This window comes from Dreissena polymorpha, chromosome 1, assembly GCF_020536995.1.
Source record: "Dreissena polymorpha isolate Duluth1 chromosome 1, UMN_Dpol_1.0, whole genome shotgun sequence".
NCBI classification, from domain to species: Eukaryota; Metazoa; Mollusca; class Bivalvia; order Myida; family Dreissenidae; genus Dreissena; species Dreissena polymorpha.
In genome coordinates, this window is record NC_068355.1 from 13,704,276 (window position 1) to 13,723,643 (window position 19,368).

Genomic DNA, 19,368 nt, shown 5'->3' on the forward strand with positions numbered 1-19,368 from the left:
TTTTTTGGTGGGTGTGGCCTATGTGGGCGGGCGCCCCAGGGTTGGGATTGGGGCCATGCATAGTTGAGATTGACCCTAATGTCATAACAAAAGTTCAGTATCAATTTGAAGTGAATCCGTGTAGAAATGAAAAAATTATAGTAAATGGAAATTTTTGGTGGGTGTGGCCTATGTGGGCGGGGCGCCCCAGGGTTGGGAATGGGGCCATGCATGGTTGAGATTGACCGTACTGTCATAAGAGAGGTCCAGTATCAATTTGAAGTGAATCGGTGTAGAAATAAAGAAGTAAATGCAAAATAACCTAAAAAAACGAGTGATAATTTCTGACGCGGCCCCACCCCAACCGCTATAACTTTTGACCCAGGGGTCAGATCAAAATTCTAAATAGTGCAGGGTCGCAAATATGCTCATAGCTACCATGTGTGTAAGTTTCAAGGTTCTAGTGCTTTTAGTGTAGGAGGAGATAGTGGCCAGGACGGACAGACAGACGGACGGACGGCGGAGATAACCACAATATCCCCACCTTTTTTTCAAAAAGCGTGGGGATAAATACTTGACTCCGCAGTGGAACGTATTACTCAATTAAAGTTATAACCATTAAAGTAATTAAACAAATTGTGGAATTAATTGATTTATCACAAATGGTTTCTTGTTTATTTGAAACCATTGCAAATTTTCCGCAATAATTGTTCACACCTACAAATTAAAAGAACCGCCATTTAATTAGCATTTAATGTTTATTTGAAACCATTGAAAACTTTCCGCGCTAATTGTTTACACCAAAATTTAAAAGAAACGCCATTTGTTTAGCATTTTAAAGTAAAGTTTGTGTGAAAAACACAAAAGGACTGATACGCATTTTTATAATATGAAAAAAGATTTTTAAAACGTGTGTTGTGTATTCAGTATAACGATAATCCCTAAATTCTTGAGTAATTTAACCTGGGAATCTTTAATTGTCGATATGATCTTAGCCTTTGCTTCTTTTTATAAATATAAAGGAAAGTATGACATGAGACAAATGTGCCGATATCCAATAGTCTTGCTTTATGATAATATTGTCACTGAACAAAGATGTAAAAAAAGCCATCATAAAATAAAAATTATTACTTTTCAGAATTTGCCTGCAATAGACATATATAAGGTCAGGTATAAGGCAAAAAAACCGCTGAACGATGGTTATCAAACAATGCCGAACCTTAAATTCATATTTTGAATTGATTTCATTTATATTACCATAATATATAATATCACATTTTATTTTGATAGGGCGAGTCGTTATATATGTGGGGCGAGTCGTTATACATGTGAGGCGAGTCGTTATAAAAAGTGTGGCGAGTCCTTATGGGGCGAGTCGTTAAGGGGGCGAGTCGTTACATTACCGCCAGAGCCGCCATAGCAAAAATTATCAAAGGCTCTGGGAGTCCGTTTATATGGACTATAGACAGTACATGCTTATCTGGGACGACACTTTATAAGCACATGCATTAAACCCCCTTTTCACAGAACGAGGTTCAATTATTAGTTTGGAAATTTTAGTTTTGTTATCAGTATGTTCTGTCAACAAGGTGGAGTTACGGACAATGAACTATTTGCTTTGATCAATCATCCTATTTCAGTCTTTAACAATGTTAATGTAGGGGCAGATGCCTTTTGCAAACCAGTCAAGGGTCTGGTGATTTACTGTAAATATTGTTGTCCTCATTTCCATGTTTCTATTTAAAGTATATTTTTCATTTAATATGTTACAGATTTATCTGCATAGTGGCAAGGTAGAGCAATCAACTGGTCGCTACAGTGTCTCTACTAAGTGATCCATTGTCCTGAAGTAATTGTGTCACAGTGTGGAAGCACTGAGCAATCTACCTCTACAGTCTGTGGATTTCTAGTCTTACTGGTTAGCATAGAATCTACAAATTTAATGACACAAGACGAAACTCCGAGAAGCTTTTGTAAAGCAGAAGCTACGGACCTTGGTGAGTATGAACTCTTTGTAATTTTGTGTGTAGGTCATGCATGCTGTTACAAATGCACACTAAATTTGTGTAAGATGATCAAAAGAAAGGAAAAAATGTATATCTTAATCTGCCATTGCTGGAATATGGTTCAATATCCTACTACTATATAATGCAGAAAGTCACAACATATTAACCCTTTCCCCCATTATAAGTAGCAAAGTGAAAATGACTTGCAACCAGCATTAAACCAAAACAGCCTGCTACTAACTCACAGTCTTTTCAGGTTTCATCTTTGCTGCTCAACTAAGGGTTGGAAATAAAGCCTGTACAACTTTAATATAGTAAGATTTAGAAAGGTATTTAATTAAATGTAACTATCTGAGGGACAACAAATGGGCCAAAATGCGTATCTAAGTGGTACAATTGTGTAGTGGGAAAACACCTTGTAGACGGCTTAAGTGTGTGTCAATATGTATGATTCAAATTAATATGGGGTGAAGGCTACTAAAACAACTGTGAAAAAGCTAAGGTTTTGTCATTTGACTCAAACTTAATTCCCAAGTCTTAGGTCAGGGTATGTAACGTCTAATAATAATCCAAGTATAGAGAAAATTTGATTGTGAACATTGAAAAATATGGATGTAGCTGTTGGAAATGAGGAATGTAACCAGGCCAATAAAAGGCAGTTTGGCCTAAAGGAGGGGAAAGGGATGGAGGTGGGCAGGAAGGGTCAGGAAGATTTCTTTTATATGTAAAAGAAATCTGGTAAATATTGTAACTTGTTAGTGACTTAATGTGCTTTTTATGTGCCCCAGTATATGTGTATACTGGTGCCCCAGTATACGTGTATACTGGGGACATATTGTTTTTGCCCTGTCTGTTTGTTGGTTTGTTTGCGTCAAACTTTAACATTGGCCATAACTTTTGCAATATAAAAGATAGCAACTTATATTTGGCATGCATATGTATCTCATGGAGCTGCATATTTTGAGTGGTGAAAGGTCAAGGTCATCCTTCAAGGTCAAAGGTATAAGGGGGGGACATAGTGTTTCACAAACACATCTTGTTGTACATTTACTTGAGCCCTAATATTCAATCATCCATTGTGGATTTTTGGTAAGAAAAGACTTTCTTGAAAAAAAAATATCATGAAAGAGTAATGTGTCATTCCTGGTCTGCACAGGCTAATCATGGAAACACTTTATGCACATTCATTAAACCCCCTTTTCACAGAGCACTGCCCATTTGTTCTTTAACAAAAACTAACATAGGCGTTCCACAATATAAGGCTAAACAAGATAGGTTGACTCATATTTACATTTACAAACTTTCATGGCCTCAATTCAGAAGTCATGTGTCTAAACTCTTTTATGTCTCTTTTTTTTGGTAGTCTCATAACTAAATCTTGTATAAAATAACTGCGAAATTCGCATGTTTGTTTTAAGGGATGTAACATTCCTATTAAAGAATTGATCTAAGAAGTTGATATGTGATTGTCTTACTGCTCCTTTTTTTCAGGTTCTGGAATAAAGACTGAGGTCCAGTCTGCAATCTTCAAGAGTCATTACTGTGAGAATTGGTCCGTAGCATGGGCACCTGACTGCTCGTATGTGGCATGGTCACAGGGTGGAGGCATTATCTACTTGCTGCCCTGGGAAAGGCAGGAGGGGAAATTGTGAGTGCAGTGTATTTGTGTGTGTGACTTGGTAATTTGATAGAAATGTTTTCTACTTTTACTTTCAAGGTTTTGAAATCCAAGCTTAGCTGGGATTGGATTAAAGAAAGGTTTTCTGAAAATGTCTGCCTGAAGATTAGAGCTATTAATTGTGTTTAATATTTATTATGACTATTTCATATTATAGTAATTATTGTTAATTATCCACGTGCAGGGGTCTTAAACTTGTTTCCTTTTTGAACATTTCAAAAACAACTTCCAGCTAAGATCAAACAGTGAATTCAGGCTAGCATTTTAGTGCCAGCAAGGTCTTGTTATTGTTTTGTTTTTATGCCCCCCCCCCCCCCCCCCCGAATTGAATGATCAGGGGTTTATTGTTTTTGGCCTGTCTGTAATTGTATGTGTGTGTCCCAAAACTTTAAGGTAGGTCAAAACTTTTGCAATATTGAAGATAGCAACTTGATATTTGGCATGCATGTGTATCTCATGGAGCTGCACATTTTTAAAGGTCAAAGGTCTTCTTTTTTTTTTTTTAAATAGCTGACGTGCAGCCTCAAAGCGCAGTACGGGGCATTGTGTTTCACAACCACAGCTCTTGTTTAAGAGTACAATTGTAAATTTTATACCATTGTTTGTTGTGAAAGTATAAAATCATTTTTAGCTCATCTATTTTTTGAAAAAAAATTATGAGCTATTGTAATCACCTTGGCGTCGGCGTTGGCGTCGGCGTCCGGTTAAGTTTTGCGTTTAGGTCCACTTTTCTCAGAAAGTATTAATGCTATTGCATTCAAACTTGGTACACTTACTTTCTATCATGAGGGGACTGGGCAGGCAAAGTTAGATAACTCTGGCGAGCATTTTGACAGAATTATGTGCCCTCTTTAAACTTAGAAAATTGAAAATTTTGGTAAAGTTTTGCGTTTAGGTCCACTTTTCTTAGAAAGTATCAATGCTATTGCATTCAAACTTGGTACACTTACTTACTATCATGAGGGGACTGGGCAGGCAAAGTTAGATAACTCTGGCGTGCATTTTGACAGAATTATGTGCCCTTTTCATACTTAGAAAATTGAAAATTTTGGTTAAGTTTTGTGTTTAGGTCCATTTTATTCCTTAAGTATCAAAGCTATTGCTTTCATACTTGCAATACTTACTAACTATCATAAGGGGACTGTGCAGGCAAAGAAATGTAACTCTGACTGGCATTTTGACAGAATTATGTGCCCTTTTTATACTTAGAAAATTGAAAATTTGGTTAAGTTTTGTGTTTAGGTCCACTTTATTCCTACAGTATCAAAGCTATTGCTTTCATACTTGCAACACTTATTAACTATCATAAGGAGACTGTTCAGGCAAAGTTATGTTACTCTGACTGGCATTTGGACGGAATTATGGGCCCTTTATACTTAGAAAATTGAAAATTTGGTTAAGTTTTGTGTTTTGGTCCACTTTACCCCTAAAGTATCATAGATATTGCTTTCATACTTGGAACACTCGCAAACTATCATAAGGGGACAGTAAAAGGACAAGTTGCATAACTCTGGTTGTCATTTTTATGGAATTATGGCCCTTTTTTGACTTAGTAACTTTGAATATATGGTTAAATTTTGTGTTTCAATCCACTTTACTTCTTAAGTATCAAGGCTATTTCTTTCAAACTTCAAATACTTTCATGCTATCATGAGGTTACTGTACCTGGCAAGTTGAATTTTACCTTGACCTTTGAATGACCTTGACTCTCAAGGTTAAATTATTAAATTTTGCTAAAATTGCCATAACTTCTTTATTTATGATTAGATTTGATTGATACTCTGACAAAACTACTCTTACTTGACATACCACAATAGACTCCACCCAAACCATCCCCCGTGCCCTCCCCCCCCCCCCCCTCCCACCTCCCCCCCCTCCCCCCCCCCTAATTTTTTTTTTAAGATCATCTCACAAATGACCACCACACCCTCACACTATACCCCCCCCCCCAATTTTATTTTTGAAACGGTTAAAAAAACACAAATATTTATTTTTATTATTTTATGTTTGAAATACCGTCCAACCATGGCACCCAAGAATCCCCCCCCACCCCCAACCCTCCCCCCACCCGAATCCCCCCCCCCCCCTAATTTTTTTTTTTTTTTTTTTTTACAGATCATCCCACAAATTACCACCACACCCTCACACTATTACCCCCCCCCCCTCCCACCCCACCCCCCAATTTTTATTTTTTTTTTGAAACGGTTAAAAACACAAATATTTATTTTTATTATTTTATGTTTGAAATACCGTCCAACCATCGCACCAAAGAATCCCCCCCACTCCCCCCCACCCCCCACCGCGATTTTTTTTGTGTTTTTTTTTTCGCATTTTTGGAAGATAATGTAATAAATTCCACACCCCACACTATACACCCCTCTTCACTCCACCCCTCCCTCCTTTGTGATTGAAAATGAGAGTCCCTTCACCTTTAAAAAGAAAATAGATGAGCGGTCTGCACCCGCAAGGCGGTGCTCTTGTTAATAAGATTTGTTCTCATACAATCATGAAATCATTTTCAGAGTTAACAAGCCAGTGAGGAATAGAAGCTATGACAATCTCTCTGAGGTTTCTACAGAGCAACCGTTTATCAGTGATAGCCTGCCAAGACTATCACCGCGCAGTGACATAGTGAACAAAGAAGATGACACTGATGCTGACGTCAGTGATACAGAAGTGATAGATAGTGATGAAATAAAAGTGGAAAGCAGTAGTGCTAGTGACTCCAAGAGTGTAATCAAACAAGGTGAGGAGAACAGGCAATGTTTCCGAATCGACTGCATGGATGTCGTGTGGTGCATGGCATTTGGAAGTAGCATGTCGGAGATGAATCACATCTGGATGCGTTTCAATGCTCGCCGTGACCTCATTCTGGCCACCGGACTTCGTTGTGGCAAGATTAAGCTGTGGAACGTACACTCTGGTGAGTACCTGTAAGAAATGTTGGGTTTATTGTGGCAGGGTACTTGAACATACACTCTGGTGTCAGAGTACCTGTAAGAAATGTGGGTTTTATTGTTGCAGGGTCCTTGTGAACATGTCCAAAACATCTTTGCATAGTTGAGGCCTGAGTTTCACTGGTTCAGTTTCATAAAAAAATGTTAACTTAAGTTCTCACATTTGATATGTCAGGCATAAACAATCATATTTAGCTCACCTGAGCACAACGTGCTCATGGTGAGCGTTTGTGATCGCTTTGGTCCATCATGTGTTGTCCGTCGTCAACATTTTGCCTTGTGAACGCCTTGGAGGCCAAATTTATTGTCTGATCTTCATGAAATTTGGTGAGAACATTTGTCCCATTGATACCACGACTGAGTTCGAAACTGGGTCATGCTGGGTCAAAAACTAGGTCACTAGGTCAAAATAAAGAAGAAAAACATTGTGAACACTGTAGAAGTCACATTTGATGCCCAATCTTCATGTAACTTTGTCAAAATGTTTGTCTAAATGATATGTTGGTTGAGTTCAAAAATGATTTAGGCCCGTTTAAAAACATGGCCGCCAGGGGGAGGGGCAGGGGCAGTATTTCTTTTATGGCTATAGAAAAAACTTGTGAACACTCTAGAAGTCAAAATTTTTGCCCAATCATCATGAAACTTGGTCAAAAATTGATTTCATTGATATCTCGGACGAGTTTGAAAATGGTCCAGATCGGTGAAAAAACATGGCCGCCAGGGGGCGGGGCAGTTTTCCTTATATGGCTATAGTAAAACCTTGCTTACACTCTAGAGGCAACATTTATTGTCTAATCTTCATGAAATTTGGTCGGAAGATTGGTCTCAATGATATCTTGGATATCATGAGTTCGAAAATGGTAACGTTTGCTTGAAAAACATGGCTGCCAAGGGGCGGGGCATGTTTCCTTGTATGGTTATATATGGCTTTAGTAAACAGGCCCTTTTTCTGCCTATCTCAATTATAAAAAAAAATTCTCAATTTCCGACCTGAATTAATTTAAGCCGAAAAATGCGTTTCCCGGTAGGTACCGTGTTTTAAATAATCAGGCGCCGTGTTTTAATGTGTCAATGCGTAAAAAAGTCATCATATCGAGTGTTCCATAGTGCAATTTTGCGATCTTGAGACTTCTGAGAAAATGGCGGTCGGTTGTGTCTATGCATTTCTTAAGACACATTTACGGTTATTTTCAGTCAGAATTAGCTTTTAAATATTGAAGTGCCGGATTATTCAGAATTATGAGGTATGTATACAACAAGTGATAAACATTTGTAGGCATATATTATTGTAAATTGGTTGAGAATGGATATCGATGGTCTGATGTAAATAAATGTGGACTAGTTTCACTTTCAATGTTACTGTGGTTCAAAAGAGTAAATTTGGGTAAGAAAAATGCGGAAATCGGACGCCGTTTAAAAAATGTCGCATAATTCGAAGTAATATGGTAGTAAAATATGAAAAATTGACTCGAAAGGCACACAAAAACTGAATGTTTTGTGAAGAAATACTACCTCCAGTCAATCTACAGTTAACCCAAAAATAAAAATCTGACTCGCCCATTAGCAAGCAAGTGATGAACATTTGCCACTGCCAGATTCAGAGTCACTACCCTTTGTAGCTTCTTAATATATCAATAATGAACATTTATGATGTTCAACTTTACTTTTGTGTATCAAATATGGTTGCCTTCAGATTTGGCCACTTTGAATAAAAAAATGTTGGATGCAGGTCCTTCGACATTGAATATTCATAAAAAATCCTTAATGACATATCGAGCTATGTATTTTATTTGAACTTCAAGCATGACAAAGTCTGTGTTTTTTTTATCATACACATACTTACGTTAGCAGTGGACAATGACTATTGCATGGTAAAAAAACAAAACATTTTAATACTTTCTTAGCATTTTTGGCAATACCTATATATGAAAACATTTGATTTAATAAGAAAAAATCAGAAAAATAATTTTCCAAATAATGTTTTTGTCGATGAATTTTTTTCCCAATTTGGAAGATTTCGCGACTCGAAAAATCCCGATTTTGCTAGGTAATTTTTCCCAAAATAGACAGAAAAAGGCCTGGTAAAACCTTGTGAACACTCTAGAGGCCGCATTTATTGATTTGATTCATGAAATTTGGTCAGAAGATTGGTCTCCATGATATCTTGGATGAGTTCAAAAATGGTTACGTTTGCTTGAAAAACATGGCTGCCAGGGGGCGGGAAATTTTTCCTGATATGGCTATATATGGCTTATAGTAAAATCATGTTAACACTCTAGAGGCCACATTTATTGTCCGATCTTCATGAAACTTGGTCAGAAGATTCACCCCAATAATATCTTGGACGAGTTCAAAAATGATGCAGGTTGGTTGAAAAACATGGCTGCCAGAGGCAGGGCATTTTTCCTTATATAACTATAGTAAAACCTTGTTGACACTCTAGAGGCCACATTTATTTTCCGATCATCATGAAACTTGGTCAGATGATTTGTCCCAATGATATCTTGGATGAATACGAAAACGGTTCCGGTTGGTGGAAAAACATGGCCGCCAAGGGGGCGTGGCATTTTTCCTTATATAGCTATAGTTAAACCTTGTTAACACTCTAGAAGCCATATTTATTGTACGATCATCATGAAAATTTGTCAGAAGATTTGTCCTAATGATATTTTGGACAAGTTCGAAAGTGGTTCCAGTTGCTTGAAAAAAATGGCCACCAGTGGGCGGGGCATTTTTCCTGATATGGACTTATTAATCTTCATGAAACTTTGTCAGTATATTTGTTTAAATTATATCTTGGATGTGTATGAAAATGGTTCTGGTCTGTTGAAAAACATGGCTGCCAGGGTGTTCACTAGTCATGAAAGTTGGTATGAACATATTGTTCTAATGACATCTTGGGCCGCACAGAACAGGTCAGTTCCTTTGAATCTCAGGTGAGCGACTTTGGGCTATTCCAGGCTTTTTCCGCTCCATTTTGGGAAAACGCCACACTGGAATTTTGGGAATTTCGCGTCGTGAAAACCCCAATTTTGGGGAAAAAAATAATGGCAAAATTGGCTCAATTGGGAAAAATTATTGCATGTAAATAGTGTTTCTTATATTTCAAAGAAGCCTTTAACTGGTAAATAACGACTATTTTGATAACTTATTAAAATTTTACAAAATATTATGAACATGTGTGATAAGTGCAGGTTTTTTAATCTGAATTTGGGGAAAAGGCCTGGCCTTTTTTGAGTTGAAAAAAATCGCGCGAAGCGCCGGATTTTGAGGAAAATAAGGAAAGTCTTAAATAATCATTAACATATATTACAGTTTTTAAAACAAATTCAAGGCAACAGATAATTTAATTATGCAATACTGTCTATTTTCTACACCGGATCAGGTTAACTTATATATTTTATGGTTAAAAAAAAAAAAAAAAAAAAAAAATTTTTTTTTTTTTTTTTGGAATTGGGATTTTTTTTTTTCAATTGGGAAAAAAACAACCAGATTTGCATTGGGAAAGGGGCCGAATTTCGGACCCGTGATTTAGGGCGGAAAAAGCCTGCATTCAGGCCCTCTTGTTAAAACGATGCCATTTATTTGTGTATATATGACCCCAAGAAGAGAAACTCAATAAGAATTATTGTTTCAGTGTCAATCCTTTTTGTTATATTGTGCATTTTCCTATATATCCTCTGTGTGCCTAATTTCGATCAGGTGCCTAAGTTCGATCACTTTTTTATGACGTATTTTCGAATACCAGCACTTACATCATGCGCCAGCCTTCCTGCAAAAACTCATAACAGAAGTCGTTATTCCATCAACCTCTCGTAAAAATGCGGTTTAAACAGGTTTTTATGAATAACAAAGCTTAAATTATGTAAATTATCGATACCTCATTTTGCATGCATTTATCGCACTTATATTCTAATCTTAAAATCACCAATTCATAAAACATCCATCAAAATACTCTTCTAAATTGCCAGGGACGCTGCAGTATTCATGGGAGGTAAGGCAATTCTCCGTAAATAAGCGCTTTGTTTACCTGGGACTCATAAGGAGGCATTCATAAATTAGATCGACTCATTTCATTAAATGATTTTAAGATAATAGACGTCCAATTAAGACGTTTATTGTTAAATTTAAGCTCTTTACTGCAGCGCAGTTGCAACAAAAAAACGGCTTTTAGAAGGGGTGAGACATTCCTATGTCCACATTGTGTTTAGGAAAAATATCGTATTATAATGTAAATATGTTTGGTAACTTTACAAATGTGTGTTTATGAGTGTTTAATGTTCTTTTCTGTTACCTTCTTAATTGTTATTTGTTGTTAATTTTAATAAATATTTAAGACACACATTACAATAATCTTCAAAATATATGAATAACCTTTCTTTTCTAAAAAAACAACTTTAGAATGACCTGCTCCTAGCTTAAGTATTCGTGTGAGCAAATAACTATTTATCTACCCCATGTGACTGAGCCCCCATTTGTGACGTCATCAAGACAGCTAGTCGAACTTACATGTAGGAGTGCTTCTCAGTGACGTATATCATGTGGGGTAATAGATAGTTTTTTACCGTTTACGACCGTTTTATTTGTTTATATTTCATTTTTTTGGCAGTTTGTATACAGTTTTGAATACTATGTCTAAATACCATAGCAAGTTTTCAGTTATCGTTGTTGATGTCGAGCATGCGCAGATACAAAGTTTAATGTGATCGAACTTAGGCACACAGAGCATACTGTATTATCACACAGAAATGAAGATGCTTAAACTTTATTATGCACATTTTCTGACTTTGGGTAGCTTTTATTAAACTGTATTATATTTGTTTCTCCAATTTAAATATTTCAGACAAAAAATAATTCCTTACTTAAAGGGATCTTTTCACGCTTTGGTAAATTGACAAAATTGAAAAAAGTTGTTTCAGATTCGCAAATTTTCGTTTTAGTTATGATATTTGTGAGGAAACAGTAATACTGAACATTTACCATGGTCTAATATAGCCATTATATGCATCTTTTGACGATTTTAAAACCTAAAAATTATAAAGCGTTGCAACGCGAAACGATTGAATAATTTGGAGAGTTCTGTTTTTGTCGTTAAATTTTGTGAAACTACGAAGATTGCTTGTATAAGGTATAAAATACTTCAAGTATATGTACTCGGCGGAATAGCTCAGTAGGCTAAAGCGTTTTTACTTCAGGACTCTGGCAGGACTCCAGGGGTCACTGGTTCGAAACCTGGTCCGGGCAATGTTCTTTTCCTTTTTTTAATTTTATTCTTGATTTTTTACTGGAGCTTTTACGATCCAATGTTTACATTTATCGATATAAAGCATTTATTAAATGATAAGTTAAAAAATGCCAAAATCTGTGAAAAGGCCCTTTAATATGAATAAACTATATACTAAATATGAATCAATTATATTGCAAAAGCAAACCAAAAATTATCTATATAAATATAGTATATTCAATAATATTCAAAAAAAAATTTTTATGTGATATTGCTCCTTGTAGGTGCAGGCATGATACTGTTCTAAAGCCCTTTACCACTTAGAAACGTATTTTTACGCATCTGTAATCCCCTAGAATGCTAAATTTAATTAAAGACCTTTCTTACTAGATTCAAGTTTTAAAGGTTTCATTTCAAACCCTTAGTTACTGAAGAGCTTCAAACAGCATAAAACCTGAACAAACTGCGAGTTATTCGCAGGCTGTTCTGGTTTTATGCTGTTTGCACATAGCCATTTTCACTTTTCCTCTGAGTGGGAAAGGGTTTAACAATTTATGTGAATTTGATTGCATACTTAGAAAATTTACTGATTCCCTGATTCAGGTACCATGCTTCTTGAGCTTAGTGACCACAAGTCAATTGTGCGTGACCTCAGCTTTACGTCAGACGGCTCCTTCCATTTGGTCTCATGTTCCAACGACTGCACTGTGAAATTCTGGGATCTGAACGATGACGGCAACATGTACAAGACTGTTCGCTTTGCAGAAAACACCATGGTATGGTCCTGTTGTTGGTCTCCAAATGGCGAACAGGTGGCAGCAGTTGGCCAGCAGAAAAAAGTGAGTTTGTTCAAAATAAGAGTTTTTTTGACTTGTTGACTGGAACATAGACACAAGTTTTTTATTTCAGATGCAATGGAAAGTAAAACATGATGGGGATGGCCAGACGGGTTAAAAAATATGGGAACTACAACATGCAGATGTCAAAATACTCTAAAAATAGTTTTAAAAAATATGCAAAAGTAGTAAAAAGTTATGTGAGACAATTAGGTATGTTAAATTAGTAAACAAACAGTTTGAGTCTTTTGATGAAAGATAAATTCAATATATATTTTAATTATTTTAGCATTTTAAGAAACATTAATGCTCAAAGTGTTAAATAGATACCTTAGAGTCAGTGGGTCAAATTAAAAAACTATATTGGCAAAAAAATTATTACATTTGCTATTTTGCTTTAATCTTGGTCAGAATGTTTGTCTGGACTTGGCTGTTATCTTGGCTGAGTTTCAAATGGGTCACATGCATCCAAAATCTATGTCACCAACAGGGGTTAACATAAGAAATTGACACTCTCTTGCCCAGGGGGCAAGTTACTTTGAACATCTACTTGCCCTCATTAAAAACTGGTTGCCCTATTTTGAAGTCAATTTTTTATTGTAATTTGATCTTTAAAGCATTGATGCACATCCATTATTATGCTAGATTTAATTTCAGCTATATTCAATGTATCAAAAATAATAATAATCGTTTTTATAATATAAAGTTGTCAACAAAACAAAATCTGGACAGTTTTATTTCATTGAATAGTCACTTTTGAATACAATACATATGAAGAGTTTATTACTATTAAAATTTTAAAACGGTATACTTTTCACTATATCTATACAAGTTATGGTATAGATTAAAAGGGGGGAGGGCTTAAAATAGTACTGTGAAAATAATTGTTCAGAGTTTGAAAATCATGTTGATGTCTTTGATGAAGAGTTTCTCACTATTTTTAACTGTGAATATGTAACATACAAGTTATTAAAAATAGAAAAGATCGGCTGGACGCTACCGTCCCCCATGTTGAAACGTCTGCCGAGTAGAACTTGTTTTGAGCGTTTAGATTGGCTTATACAACCCAAGCGACCAATCAAATCTCGTTTTACTTGTACTTGATAAAAAAATATAATGACCCAAAGAAAATAAATAGACACAAGGGGAAAAGTCGAAAAAATACCGCAATTATGCTAATACGAAACGGACTTGCCCGGCGGACTATCTTCTTTGGAAAATCACTTGCCCGCGGCGATTTTAACCCGGCACGGGCAAGCATGCGTCCGCTTAAAAAAAGCCCTGCACCAAGTCAAATCTTATGAAAACCCTGTTACCACCCTAATTAATCTGGGTCACAATTATGACTCACTCAGGGTGAAACTTGGTCAGAACGTATGGCTTGACATTAAGGTGTTTGAATCGAAGTTTGGTTAAAAACTAGATCCCTGGTCCAAACATGAACCAGGTGTGATGTAAGGCCATCATATCCATCTTGTTTTCTCGGTCTAAATAATGTAGGTTATGCTTTTATTTGTACTGTATTATAACCATTGATTAACGTAAATTTATAATAATCTATTTTCAGTACATTAATTTATCAGTATATTGTTTAAATTGATTGCTATCAGTATATTATCTGTACATTAAGTTATTCTTACAATTATTGTATATTCCTTTTCAATTCGGTCTGACTGTCACAATGGCAACTGTACGAACTGTCTGTTTACGTAACATAATAACGTAAGTATTGTCACTGTTTATGCTGCTGTTTTCAGGTGTACATTTGGAATACGAAGAACTTTCAGCTTGAGCCCAAGAAACTAGTTGGTCACCACCACCACGTTTGCAAATGTGCATATTCCCCTGATGGCGCTTTGCTGGCAACAGCTTCATTTGATACCAGGGTTTTTATATGGGACCCATACACAGGGGATTCCATTTTGGCTCTTGGGTGAGTTTAAGGATTCTGTTGTTGTTCTTGGTGTGTTTGTTGTTTTGACAAATGAACTTTCAAGTACATGTAATCTGTATACGGCTAGGTTCCACTAGATTAGTAAAAGTAGAGTGACAAGGGCACATGGACATTTACTTGTAGAGTGACAAGGGCACATGGACATTTACTTGTAGAGTGACAAGGGCACATGGACATTTACTTGTATACTTATTTATTTTACTGATTTCAGTTGCAAAAACCTGTTTGATCTGTTACTATGAACAACAAGAACATTGAAAATATATTTAAATACATGGATTGAGGATTCAAAACATGAATTTGGTCTACATTAAAACAAGCAGTTTTTTTAAACAAGACAGTTTTAGTTTCATGTATTGTTGTGCTTTTAAATGTATTTCTAATTCACATTGCAAACGAAAGACTTAAAAGACAAGTTAAAAAGCAAACATTATATTTGCAGTCACAACATCTTTGCATTGTTTATTTAAACTTCCTGAGTTGACATCATATTTCTCTTTACTTCAAGTACAAGTTTTGTTGACATTACAAGCAATGTCAAAACGGACAAAGAAGGTCACGGTCGCATAGCTGAAAACTTTACAGCCTCTTAAGTTTATAGCCTGTTTACTGTCAATGGAAGATTTAATAGATCCAACAACATGTGTATTATACATCTGATATCTTTTATAGGATAAACGTTTAAATGGGCCACACTCTGTGAAAAGGGGGTTTAATGCATGTGCGTAAAGTGTTGTCCCAGATTAGCCTGTGCAGTCCACAGGCAAAACAGGGGCAACACTTTCATGCTCTATTGTAGTTTTCGTTGAAAGAAAGAGTTCTTGACAAAAAATTTGTTTACAAGGAAGTGTTGTCCATGATTAGCCAGTGCACGCTGCACATGCATTTAACCCCCTTTCCATTGAGGGCGGCTCAAATAAATTAGCGTATAGTTAAACAATGCTGACACTTACTCTTTCAATTACTGATATATCGGAATGTTTAGCTGTGATTTAACTTGTTAATGTAATCATATCCAGATTGGAAATTTTCATGAGATTTTTGTAGACATAAACAATAAAAGGTCACCTCTTGTTAATGTGACGTAAACTCATGCATTACGAGAGCTTTTGTTGATTTCACAAGTCATTTACAGCCAGTTTGTAAATTATTAATGTCATGAAAACCTTAGTTATTACAAAAACTTTCCATTAGCCTTCAACAACAATCAGCCAAAGTGGTTTTTATTTGTGAGCATTAGCTCACAAATAATTCAGACGCAATTTTGCAAGTCAGTATGGGCTTAGCTATGCTAGGAACTGTAACCCGTGACTGCCTGTGTGGATAACTGCAGTAAAATTAAGCAGACAAATGCTAAAAGTGTCTGCTCTAACCACGGCATCTGCCTGTTCTCTCTGGTACAGTACATAGTGTGTATATAACAGCTTGTAAGACAACGTTGGCCAGTCTAGTGTTTATCATTGAAATCTGTACATATTGGCTGCTTTCAGAGAAAATGGGGCTAAATGCATGTCAAATAAGATAAGCCTGTGCACACTGATTAGCTGTATCAATGATTTGAAAAAAACAAACACATCTCGACCTGTGTTTTAAGACACACTCTTTATCAATTTGAATGGGTTGTGGTCATTTCAAACTTTCGATATAAAAAACTATAACATAATTGTGAAAACTGAGTTGGATCTTATACAACAGCAAACAAATTCAGAGCCTTCATCGCTTTGATTAATATTGAAATGTACTTAATGTGCATTTGCCCAGATGTAATAATATCACCACATAAACATGGAACCGTTACAAGTAAATACAAACAAGTTTTAATCACAATTGTCAAGGTATTAATAATACGTTTCAAAACTTTGTAGACCTAAATGTATTTACTATACCCAGACAATGTCATTGCTCATTAAATTTTTGGTTTAATGTTTGCAGATTGCCCTAATGTATCTTTTACTTTACATGTGTTCTCATTCACTTTTAGGCACTTGTTTCCCCCACCCAGGCCCATATTTGCAGGCGGGGCCAATGACCACTTTGTTAGAGATTTATCTTTCTCCAGAGAGGGACAGTTCCTTGCAACAGTTGCCGATGATGGGTAGGTTACATGTCTGCTGGGTACCTTTATAGCAAATGAAAAAGGATTTCATGGACTTTTTTTATTTTCTCTGTTTTGCTTCTTCAGACACAAAGAGACCTTTTATGCCCCCCATGGAAGAAGTGGGGGTTTATTGTTTTGCTGAATGTCAGTTGGTCTGTCAGTCTGTTTGAGGGTAGACCAGTATAGGTATTGACCTTTTGGCTTAATACTTCCATTTTGCACTGGCCTTGCAGTGATTTTTTTACCTGCGAGTCCTGCGTCCTTTACTCACAAAAACCTCTGGGGATGCATAGATTCGAATTATGTGAGTCCCAAAAATGCATTGAAGTTTCTCAAAAAATAATATTGTTTAATATTTGGACTCATTCTTTCAATTCGGGGACTTGTGGATTTGAAAGTTATTGAGTCCCAGGACTCAGATGAGAAAATTTGTATTGGCCTTGGACAGTAGATGAACCCTATTGAAATTGGGGTCACTAGGTCAAAGGTCAAGGTTGTTGTAACAATAAGTGAATATTATTTCCGATCAATAACTTGTCAATGAATCTACCAATTTGCTTGATACTTCCCATGTGCATTGGCCTTGGACAGAAGATGACCGCTATAGAACTTGGGGTCAATATGTTATAGGTCAAGGTCATTGTTACAATTAGTGTGACAATAGTTTTCCATAAATAACTCATGAACAAATGGACTGTTTGGCTTGATACTTGACATGTGCATTTGCCTTGGGCACTTAATGACCCCTATTGAAATTTGGGTCGCTAATTCAAAGGTCTTTGTCACTGTGCCATTCAGTGTTAAATTGGTTTAATTCAATTCCAGTTTAATTCATGTACAAGATTTTGGTATAATATAACAACAATATAGATAAGAACATATAAAAGTAAACAGATATGGACAAAAGAAAACAGTGAACTAATATATATTGATCTTGCAGACCTGGGATAACCCAATAAAGTACAAGTACTTATTTCCATTGGGGTCCCTTATCTTAAGCATACAATAAGTTCAATGTTAAAACACCCTCTCAAAAAGTAAGGGAGACACATGGCAGATTACAGATGCGGTACGGACGATCATACACGCACACCTATATCAAACCTTGCTAACAATAATATGTAAGCACATAACACTGTTGATTTAGAAATAGATCATTGTTTAAGAATTAAAAGAAAATTAAGACAAGACGACATCTTATTCCTGCACCTGAATACTATCACAGAAAAATGGACTAAAATAGCACTAATTACATTATATACAACTTTTAATAATAAAAAGTGTCAGAGTTTTCTCTATCACGTGCAGACATTTTTAAGTAACGTTTAACTTCCAGAGCTCCAGATAAGGTTTTGTGAAATTCTTAACGTTACTACTAGATTTTCAAAAATAATTCTTAACTCTGAAAATTTATTCTAAACGTTACTACTAAGTTTTGGAAAATAATTCTTAACTTTTCTAAATGACCTAAAAATAAATAATAATGGTTATTTTCATGCAAAAAATCAAATTGCCGGTAAACATACTAGCAACTTAATTTAAACGAGTTCAACAGTGTCTATTCAGTATTATACAATTTTATTTTTCAAATACCTTCATATGCCCAAACTGTGCTTAGATTGCATGCCTTCGATGAATTTTTACATATTTCACCATTAAAACGGGTCTCCTTCAATCTTTTCAACTATTGGCCACGTGAATGGTCCCTTCCACTCGTTCAATGTTTTTTTGTTTAAGTTTGGACCCGTCGTGTCGCGTTTTTATAGCTTTTCCGACTGTTTCGGCAACTGAACATACAACATCGTATAAGATCTTTTCTATAATGTCTTTCTTAACATTCAACTTCGGCTCACTTTGCGAACAATATGTTCAAAGCGTGTTTTTGCACGATTTGCAAAAATTGCAGTTTTTTAAGACGCTCTCTGGGCGCCGCCATTGTTTTTTTTATTGCGCTTTGTGATACAAACCCGATAACCATTTTATATAAGCACCGAAAAGATCTTTAATAAGCGAAAAGAACTCAATAAAAATCGATACGAACCAATGTAAAAATAATATTCGTAACTTGATTTTGTAATTCCTTATGGTACGACAAGATTTTAAAATAAATACGTAACGGACTTGAAAATAATTCGTAATTACGAAAATACGACCCTTATCTGGAGCTCTGACTTCAAGTTGGAATTCCTGCTTAGATTTGATCTCTTTGATGTTATTTGGCAAAGCATTACAGTCATGTATGGCCGTGGAATAAAAAGTTCCAGATTCAGAGCCAGACGATAGTGGGACTTTAAAGTTATGTGCACTAAATCTTGTTCTGGAGTGAAATGATGATATTCGTACAAAATTATTTTCAAGGTATTTGGGGGCCTTACCATTGTAGATATTAAAAACATGATTTAACCTGAGCTGGCAACTCTATCATTAACATTGAGCATCTGAACAGACTCAAGCTCGTAACAAGTAATGCTTGTTCTTGACGGAAGGTCTAATAAAAATCTAATGACCTTTTTTTGCGCCACCTGTAATTTACCCTGTAATTGTTTTGTAAGTCCTGCATACCAAGATGAACAAGCGTAATCAAAGTGGCATTGTACCAATGCGTTTGTAAGTGTTTGTTTGGTCTTTAGGCTGAG

At 35.9% G+C, this 19,368-nt stretch overlaps 1 protein-coding gene across 16 annotated transcripts in view; it reads left to right on the top strand.

The window, feature by feature from the left end:
• LOC127871554 (WD repeat and SOCS box-containing protein 1-like) overlaps positions 1-19,368 on the top strand; it is a 229,476-nt gene that overhangs the window by 186,069 nt on the left and 24,039 nt on the right. For 14 of the 16 annotated variants that reach the window (XM_052414599.1, XM_052414665.1, XM_052414658.1 and 11 more), the window contains 6 exons: positions 1,752-1,976; positions 3,477-3,633; positions 6,186-6,586; positions 12,448-12,683; positions 14,438-14,613; positions 16,616-16,729. In XM_052414599.1, coding sequence (XP_052270559.1) covers positions 1,922-1,976; positions 3,477-3,633; positions 6,186-6,586; positions 12,448-12,683; positions 14,438-14,613; positions 16,616-16,729 — 1,139 coding nt within the window. In that variant the 5' untranslated portion in view covers positions 1,752-1,921. The remainder of the gene's footprint in view (positions 1-1,751; positions 1,977-3,476; positions 3,634-6,185; positions 6,587-12,447; positions 12,684-14,437; positions 14,614-16,615; positions 16,730-19,368) is intronic. The other 2 variants (XM_052414676.1, XM_052414617.1) reach the window with 1 other exon arrangement.